General features: G+C 51.4%; 1 protein-coding gene across 2 annotated transcripts in view; it reads left to right on the top strand.

The window, feature by feature from the left end:
• Positions 1-8,363, top strand: part of LOC138440998 (complement C3-like) — a 36,735-nt gene extending 28,372 nt beyond the window's left edge. For both annotated transcript variants that reach the window (XM_069591332.1, XM_069591333.1), the window contains 13 exons: positions 1,083-1,246; positions 2,718-2,876; positions 3,024-3,083; positions 3,206-3,296; positions 3,437-3,488; positions 4,038-4,125; positions 4,249-4,335; positions 6,303-6,408; positions 6,831-6,920; positions 7,099-7,182; positions 7,681-7,764; positions 7,945-8,080; positions 8,162-8,363. In XM_069591332.1, coding sequence (XP_069447433.1) covers positions 1,083-1,246; positions 2,718-2,876; positions 3,024-3,083; positions 3,206-3,296; positions 3,437-3,488; positions 4,038-4,125; positions 4,249-4,335; positions 6,303-6,408; positions 6,831-6,920; positions 7,099-7,182; positions 7,681-7,764; positions 7,945-8,080; positions 8,162-8,303 — 1,343 coding nt within the window. In that variant the 3' untranslated portion in view covers positions 8,304-8,363. The remainder of the gene's footprint in view (positions 1-1,082; positions 1,247-2,717; positions 2,877-3,023; positions 3,084-3,205; positions 3,297-3,436; positions 3,489-4,037; positions 4,126-4,248; positions 4,336-6,302; positions 6,409-6,830; positions 6,921-7,098; positions 7,183-7,680; positions 7,765-7,944; positions 8,081-8,161) is intronic.
• Positions 8,364-9,153: the final 790 nt, after the last annotated feature.

Consider the following 9,153-nt stretch of genomic DNA (forward strand, 5'->3'; position numbering starts at 1 on the left):
AACCTGGCAGGCTACAGTTCATGGAGTCATAAAAGAGTCAGACACCACTTAGTGACTCACAGCAACAACACTGTAACATTATAACCATCTAAAGGGTAATTAGGATTCAGTAAAATAATACCATAGGGAATTTAGCACAGTGCCTAGCACATAGTGGGCAGCTAATCATTGATTCCAGTGATGACACTGTATCATGTTTGTACTCACTGATAATAAGGTATCTCAAGTTTCATATAAATACCAAAGTGGTTTAACACGACAAAAGTATGTTGTTGGTGGACAGCTCTCCTCCATACAGGGATGCAGGGATCCAGGTCTCTATCTTTCCATGGCTCTGCCATTCTGGGGCCTCAGAATCCTGCTCTTTCAGGCTGAAAAGGAAATAGGAAGATTGGGCAAGGGACTAGACTGCTGTGCACATTCCATTGGCCAGAGCTTAGTCATGTGGCCATATACCTGCAAAGGCTTCTGGGAAATGTAGTCCAACTGTGTGCCCAGGGACAGGAGGTCATCCTCCTCTTGGTTCTCAGTGACAGTTTCTGCCACCATAACTTTCTTAGGCACTTGGGACACCACCATGAGTACAGCACAGCCCTTGCCATTATGGCCTCACACTCCAATTGAAGAAAGAAATGAGTTCATAGATTACTATAGAGTGTCAGAGTGCTGGGATCAGAGAAGCACAGGATCCTTTGAGAGACAGGAGGAAGAGGGACCTCCACTCAGTCTTGGGGTGCCCACTAATTGTGCACGGTGGGTAAGATTTAACAAAGTAGATGGAGAATAGGTACTCTATGTAAAGGGAACAGAATATGCAAAGGCTCAGAGGTAAGAATGTGTGTTTCAAGTTTAGGAAATCTCCCACAGTGGGGCTGCAGTGCAGAGCTCATATGGAGGAGTGAAGGTGGATGAGGGAAGAGAATGAGGCAGGAGCCAGCAGATTGAGGCCCTAGAATGTGGGCCAGGACACCTGAATGCCAAGTGGTTTAGGCTATGAGTCTTTTTTTCCTGAGTTTTCTCTGAGCTGTTCACAGGATGGACAGGGTTGTGAGCATTGGGGGTTGGGGGGGTTCTCCCTGCAGAAAAAAACCGCTGGGAGGAACCCAACAAGAAGCTCTACAATGTGGAGGCCACATCCTATGCCCTCTTGGCTCTGCTGGCACGCAAAGACTTCGACACTGTGCCTCCTGTCGTGCGCTGGCTCAACGAGCAGAGATACTATGGAGGTGGTTATGGCTCCACGCAGGCAAGTAGTCCACACATACCTCACCCCGGTAACTGCATCCCAACCTCCTCTGGCCTCAGTCTTCTGAAGAAAGTACCAAGACCAAGAGAGGCAGTGTTTCTCTTCCATCAGCCAGGATGAATGGAATGAAGTCAAGAATCTTTTTTTTTTTAGTTTCAAACCCATCTGTGGATTCTAGACCACATTCTGGATGCCCTGAGCTGTGTTTCAAGCCTCCTTTTCCCTCTTGGTGTCTAGACCATGTTCTCAGGGCCCAGGTCCAGGTGTGAACCTCTCTCTCCTACTGTGGGTTCTAGACCATGTTCCCAGTGCCCCATCTTACTCTGTCTCACTGGTGGGTTCTCGATATAATGTTCATTTCACCAGGCCCCCAATGTTACTCTGTCTCACTGGTGGGTTCTAAATTAGATTGTTAATGACCCTACCCCATTGTCCAAACCTCTCTGTCCTTCTGGTAGGTGGTAGATCATGTTCGCAGTTCCCTATCTTATTCGTCTCACTGGTGGGTTCTAGTTCATGTTCATTTCACCAGCCCCCAATGTTACCCTGTCTCATCAGTGGGTTCTAGACCAGGTTATTAATGACTCTACAGCATTATCCAAGGGGCTTCCCTGGTGGCTCAGTGATGAAAGTATCTGCCTGAAATGCAGGAGACCTGGGTTCGATCCTTGGGTTGGGAAGATCCCCTGGAAAAGGGAATGGCAACCCACTCCAGTATTCTTGCCTGGAGAATTCCATGGATAGAGGAGCCTGGTGGGCTACAGTCCATGGGGTCACAAAGAGTTGGACACAACTGAGCAACTAATACCTCACACACCATTATCCAAGCCTCTGTCTCCCACTGATGGGTTCTAGACCACAGTCTAAGTTCCATCAGGCTCCCAGTGTTACGACATCTTATTGGGAGTTCTAGACCAGGATTTTAGTTATTCCAGTCCCTGATGGGTGCTAGACCAGGGTTCAGTAACCTCAAACTCCAGGAAGCTCAGGCTCCAGTCTAACCACTTTTCTTTCTGGTGGGTTCTCAATCACACTCTCAGTGTCACTTTGGGGTTCTAGATCAGATGGTCAGTGTTCCCAGATTCCAATTTCATTCTTTTATTTCATGAGTGGGTTCTAGACATATTCTCAGTGCCTCTACCAATGTTGTCTTAGACTCTCTCCTCTGGATGTGTCTGCAGCAGCTTCTCAGTGTGGCTGAACTTTCTGTCTTATGTTTGTACACTCTGGTGGATTCTAGCCATGTTCCCAGTGTTGTTCCTAAGCTCTTGTCTGACCTGTCTCACTCAGAGAGTTCTAGGACATGTCCTCAGTATCTGACCAGCCCCCAGTCGTATTCTCACCCTCTCTGGTGGGTTCTAGGTCACCATCTCATTGCCCCAGGTCTGATATGAGTCTCTTCATCCCTCAGTGGTTCTCACCACTTTCTCAGTCATCTAAATCCACCCCCTTTCTCTGTCATGGGTAACAGGCCACTTTCATGGTGTTCCAAGCCTTGGCCCAATACCAGAAGGATGTTCCTGATCACAAGGAGCTGAACCTGGATGTGTCCATCCACCTGCCCAGCCGCAACTCTTTGGTCAAGCATCGTATCCTCTGGGAATCTGCCAGCCTCTTGCGCTCAGAAGAGGTAAAGTCACCTGGCCACACCCTCATCACTTTCATCCTCCATGCCAGCCGGACTTTCTAGGAGGCAGGAGGGAGGGTCGATGACCATCACAAATGGGGGAAGGCTTGGTTCCAAATACTCTCTCTTCTCTCTCCCCACTCCTTGCAGACTAAGGAAAATGAGCCTTTCACAGTGAGAGCTGAAGGGAAAGGAGAAGGCACCTTGTCGGTAAGGAATGGGAACCTACACTTTCTTGACCCACCACCTTCTCTAGGCCCCTCTGCTCCAGTATCCCCTTTCCTTTCTGAGTCAAATGGACTGACACCTCATCTCCCCTTCTACTTCATCAGGTAGTGACCATGTACCATGCCAAGCTCAAAGGCAAAGTCTCCTGCAAAAAGTTCGACCTCCGGGTTTCCATACGCCCAGCCCTCGAACCAGGTGAAAGGAGTGGAGACCCTGTCTGTTACTCTTCCCCCAACCCTGTTCTTCTGTCTGCCTCCCTCCTGGATCAGAACCCGGGAACTACACCCCTCCCACTTCCCCACCACCATCCATCCTTCTGTTTTCTGTGTTTCTAGTCAAGAAGCCTCAGGACGCCAAAGGTTCCATGATCCTTGACATCTGTACCAAGTAAGAGATGGTTCACTGGGATTCATCTTGGCCATCCCTCTGTCTCTAGCAAGACTTCTTACAAATAATAACTGTGATGCTTAACGCTTTCTGAGAGTATATTGTGCATCTAGTCCTGTGCTGAATACAGACAAGAAGTCCTCCCTTTGCTTGGCAGTGTGAGATTAGCAACGTGGTCTTGATGTCCAAACATGGTGCTGGGGGACTGGTGACATTAAATTAGACCATGATAACGGAATCATACAAAGTGAGACCTGCCCACGTTCATTTCCCAGAACTGAGGCACACAGAGAGGTTAAGTAACCCCTCAGATGTTACAGAGAGCTGGGATTTGAACCCGGGCCAGTTGGGTTCCAGAACCTGAAAAATGAATCACCTTGATCATTATGTAGCTTTCCCTGTATTCCCTTTAGGAGAATGTTTCCTACATTTGAACCTCCCTCTATGCTCCTATGTGGGAACTAGAGGCCTCGCTCTTTCATATGACCCCCTTGTCTGGGCACTGATCCCACCTTGGGGGCCAACCCCCTCTCCCTCTGCCCCATCTAGGTACCTGGGAGACCAGGATGCCACTATGTCCATCCTTGATATATCCATGATGACAGGCTTCTCACCTGATATTGATGACCTGAAACTGGTATGAAGGCCTTGGGCTCAGGGGCTGGGATCCATGGGCAGGAGCCCAGGGTCTGGAAGAAGCTAGAGTGGCAGGGGGAATGGGGATGCAGGAGGGATTTTTACAAACCACATCCTTCCCCAGCTGAGCACTGGTGTCGACAGATACATCTCTAAGTATGAGATGAACAGAGACTCCAACAAGAACACACTCATCATCTACCTGGACAAGGTAAGGCTTCCATTGGGATCCTGAACCTCTACCTGGCTGACCTTTCCTTCTCCACTGGCCTCGTGCCCAGGTGGGGCCAGGGAGACAGGGTCTGGACTGCTGGGTGTGGGAAGACAGGGGCATGTAAAACAAGGCCAACCCACTTTCTGTAAGCATCTCAACCTTCTGACCACTCATGTCCCAACCACATTTTTCACTTGTCCCCTCCAGCTTCTCACCAGAGTCTTAACCACTGAGTGGAAAAAAAACCCACTTGTGGTTTTTAAAACAGCAGTGCTTGATGGAGAGAAAGAGCTTCTCTTGTTCCCCAGCCCCTAGCATTTCTCTCTTCTCTTATTTTCCACCATTCTTCCCTTGTTCTGTTTATTTATATGACGGAGCTGGGTCTTCATTGTGGTGCATGGGCTCTTGGCTGTGGCATACCACAACCACTGACCCACATGCCATAACTGGAGAAGTCCACATGCCGATTTGCAGGCCGACCAACAGTGCACAAGGCTTCCCAACATTTGTTATTTGTGTTCTTTGTGATGATAGCTATTCTAGCATCTGTAGGGGCTATCTCACTGCAGGTTTTGGGGTTGTTGTTGTTTTTTATTTTTTGGCTGAACTGGGTCTTCTTTGCTGCATGTGGGCTTTCTCTAGTTGCGGTGAGTGGGGGCTACTCTTCGTTGCAGTGTGCGGGCTTCTCATTGTGGTGGCTTCTCTTGTTGCTAGAGTGTGGGCTCTAGGGTACAGGCTCAGTAGTTGTGGCGCACGGTCTCAGTTGCTCCGCAGCATGTGGAATCTTAGTTCCCCAACCAGGGATCAAACCCGCATCCCCTGCATTGGAAGGTGCATTCTTTTTTTTTTTTTTTAATTTTTTATTTTTTAAATTTTAAAATCTTTAATTCTTACATGCGTTCCCAAACATGAAGCCCCCTCCCACCTCCCTCCCCACAACATCTCTCTGGGTCATCCCCATGCACCAGCCCCAAGCATGCTGCACCCTGCGTCAGACATAGACTGGCGATTCAGTTCTTACATGAAGGTGCATTCTTAACCGCTGGACCAGCAGGGAATTCCCTGCCCTTGCTCTCTTTCTCTCTACTATGACTTTTCTCCAAATATACGTGTCATCACATATACACCTGTGTATGTATCAATATGGGGCTTCCCAGCTCTCTCTGTGGTAAAGAATCCACCTGCCAATGCAGGAGACTCTGGTTTGATCCCTGGGTGGGGAAGATCCCCTAGGGAAGGAAATGGCAACCCACTCCAGTATTCTGTCCGTGGGAAATCCCATGGACAGAAAAGAGCCTGGCAGGCTACAGTCCATGGGGTTGCAAACAGTTGGACGCCACTTAATGACTAAACAACAACAATGTCTCAGTACATATATGTGTATATCTGTCTCCTTCCTCCCTCCCTCACTCCCTTTCTCCCTCTTTTCTTTCTTTCTCTTTAATTTTTCCAATTTTATTGAGCTGTAATTGGCGTATAACACTGTGTAGTTTTAATGTGCACAATGCAAGGATTTTATATATTTATATACTGAGAAATAATTACCACAATAAGGTCAGTTACATCCACCCCCTACATAGCTATAATGTGTGTGTTGGTAACTTTTTTAAGACCTACTCTTTTGGCAACTTTCAAGTGTCTAATGCAGTCTTGTTAACCACAGAATGTTTTTAAGGACATATATAGCAGTCCTTGGCCAGAGCTCAATCACGTGGCCACAAGGAACTGAAACATGCTGAGAAGTACAATCTAGCTTTAGCGAGGGTGGGGTGGGGTGGGGGTGGGGTAATGGATTTGATGAACTGCTTATTAATCTTTTGTCAAAGATTCCTGCCCACTGCCACCCGCCCCCCATCTTCCCCACCTAGATCCCTAAGCTTCTCCACCACTTTCCAACCCCCAGAATCCCATGCTGGACTTCCTTCCATGTAGGCCCTGCCACTGACCAACCTCCTTCTTCCCAGATCTCACACACACAGGAGGACTGTCTGTCCTTCAAAGTTCACCAGTACTTTAATGTCGGACTTATACAGCCTGGGGCAGTCAAGGTGTACTCCTATTACAACCTGGGTGAGCAGCCATCCTACGACCTGGGATCTGGGAGTTAGACTCTGGGGGTCTTGGGGATCTGAGGGTTAAGAGTCTGGGGGTCCCAGGTCTTGGAGTTAGGGCTCTGGGGTCCCCAGGTGTGGGAGTTAGGGGTCTGTGAGTTAGGGATCTGGGGGTTAAGGGTTTGGGGGCCCCTGGGATCTGAGAGCTAGGAGTCTGGGGTTCCTGGAAATCTGAGGATTAGGAGTCTGGTGGTCCTTGGGTCTGGGAGTTTAGGGATCTGGGGGTCCCCAGGTCTGGGAGTTAGGAGTCTGGGTGTCCCAGGGCTGGGGACCTGGCATCTGGAGGTCTGACCAGCTGGAGTTGGATAACTGAGCCTCCAGGTGTGGTGTCTGGGGTGGAGGCCCTAGCCCTCTGACCCCTCCCCATCACCTCTGCCACAGATGAAACTTGTATCCGCTTCTATCACCCGGATAAAGAGGACGGAATGCTGAGCAAACTCTGCCACAAAGATACCTGCCGCTGTGCAGAGGGTGAGTGCTCAGGCGCCAGGAGGGTGCCCATATCCACTGGACCCCGGCTCCCTTGGAGTGGGGGATTGACCCAAGAGGTCTGAACCAGGGGACCAGGCGTACCCCTGGGTAGTGGGTGCCCTGAACAGGAAGTGGGTCTTAGACGGTGTCCCCACCTCGCCCCCCACCCACCCCTCAGAGAACTGCTTCATGCACCACACGGAGGAGGCGATCACTCTGGAGGACCGGCTGGACAGGGCCTGCGAGCCGGGCGTGGACTATGGTGAGTGGGGCGCCAGGCAAGAGGCGCGGAAAAGGTGCACGCATGCGTGCTTGTGTGTGAGCGGCAGTGTGAAGGCAGGTGTGGTCCTGGCTGCGTGTGGTGACTGTGGTTGTGGGTGACTGGTGTATGTGTGTGTGTGTGTTGTGAGGGGCTCTGATTGCACGGGGAGACATGGTCATGAGTGGGGTGGGTTTGTGGGCGTGTGTGTGACAGGTGGTTGGGAGTGGATGTGGTTGTGTGTACCACCATGTTGTGGGGAACCTGTGGGTCACGGTGGATAGGAGTCGCTATCATCGTGCCTCTGACAGTGGTTGTGGAGGGCTCTGATTGTGTGCATGGCTGTGAGTGTAGCCCGGTGTGTTACACTGCGGTGACGGGAGTGGCTAGCAGGGACGTGGGCATGCCTGGCTGTGATCGTCGCTTGGGAGGAGCCAGGTGAGGGCGCCCCACAGAGAGCCCTGCCCAGGAAGCCCCACTGTCCTCCCCACCCCTCAACAGTATACAAGACCAGACTTATCCAGAAGAAGCTTGAAGAGGACTTTGACGAGTACATCATGGTGATCGAGCAAATCATCAAATCGGGTTAGTCCTGTGTCTACCTCCCCGTTCCCCCAGCCCCTCCCCTTCTCCTCCCCCCACTCAGCTTCCCTTGCCCTCCCCACCCTCTCCCTCTCCCAGCTCATCTTGCCTTCCCCTCCGTCCTCATACCCAGTCCCTCCCCTCCCCCTCCCCCAGTTCAGCTTCCCTTTCCCTCCTCTCCAGGCTCCGACGAGGTGCAGGTTAAACAGGAGCGCAAGTTCATCAGCCACATCAAGTGCAGGGAAGCCCTTAAACTGAAGGAGGGGGCACACTACCTCGTGTGGGGCGTGTCCTCTGACCTGTGGGGCGACAAACCCAAGTGAGTTCCCGCCCCGTGCCTTCTGGAGGCTGCCTCCTCCCACCCTCCGCGCCCCCTCCTGACCCGTCTGTCTTCCCGCAGCATCAGCTACATCATCGGGAAGGACACCTGGGTGGAGCTGTGGCCCGGAGCTGAAGAATGTCAAGATGAGGAGAACCAGAAACAGTGCGAGGACCTGGCCAGCTTCACGGAGAACATGGTTGTCTTTGGCTGCCCCAACTGATCCCACACACACACCCTCTCACACACACTGTCCACCCAATAAAGCTTCACTTCTGTTTCACATGTCTCCCAAAGTCTGGAGGTCTTTGAGAGGGGGACAGAGGCAGCTTCGACCCCCCACTGCCTCACTTGCCAGCTCAGCTCCATCCTGCAGGAACTTGACCTGATTCCCACTTCATTCCGTCCTGCAGTTCACCTCCACATTCACGGGCTTCCTCATCTCCAGTTCCCATGCCTGCCTCACCTGTTCCTAACCAGAAGTGCATATGCCTCTTCCCCATATTGCAGGCGGATTCTTCACCATCTGAGCCACCAGGGAAGCCCAAGAATAGTGGAATGGGTAGTCTATCCCTTCTCCAGGGGAACCTTCTGACCCAGGAATCCAACCAGGGTCTCCTGCACTGCAGGTAGATTCTTTACCAGTTGAGCTTCCCTGACCAGGGATTGAACCCTGCATTGGGAGCATGGAGTCTTAGCCACTGGACCACCAGGGAAGTCCCTCTTCGTGTTTTCTTACCAGCGTCCTTGCCTGCATCTTCACCTGGGTATTTACCTGGCTTCTTGCTTGCACCTCCCCTGCATCTCTACCTGTGTCTTCAGCATCAGAACCCTCCGTCCTTCTCTGCCTTCTCACCCTCATGCTCACCTGTATCCTGAGCTCCCATCCTCACCTGCTGGGACCTTCTTCGCATTTGCCCTCCTCCTCAGCTCACTTTCACTCCATTTCCAGTCTCACCTGCACCCCGTGTGCCACCCTCTAGACTCACCCTGCTGGTCACCATTTTGTAGATGGGCCTGAGCAGACTGTTGGGACTGTGTGAGGCGGCTGGGCCTGGAGGGGGCGGTCACAG

Source organism: Ovis canadensis, chromosome 5 (genome assembly GCF_042477335.2).
Source record: "Ovis canadensis isolate MfBH-ARS-UI-01 breed Bighorn chromosome 5, ARS-UI_OviCan_v2, whole genome shotgun sequence".
Taxonomy (NCBI): Eukaryota; Metazoa; Chordata; class Mammalia; order Artiodactyla; family Bovidae; genus Ovis; species Ovis canadensis.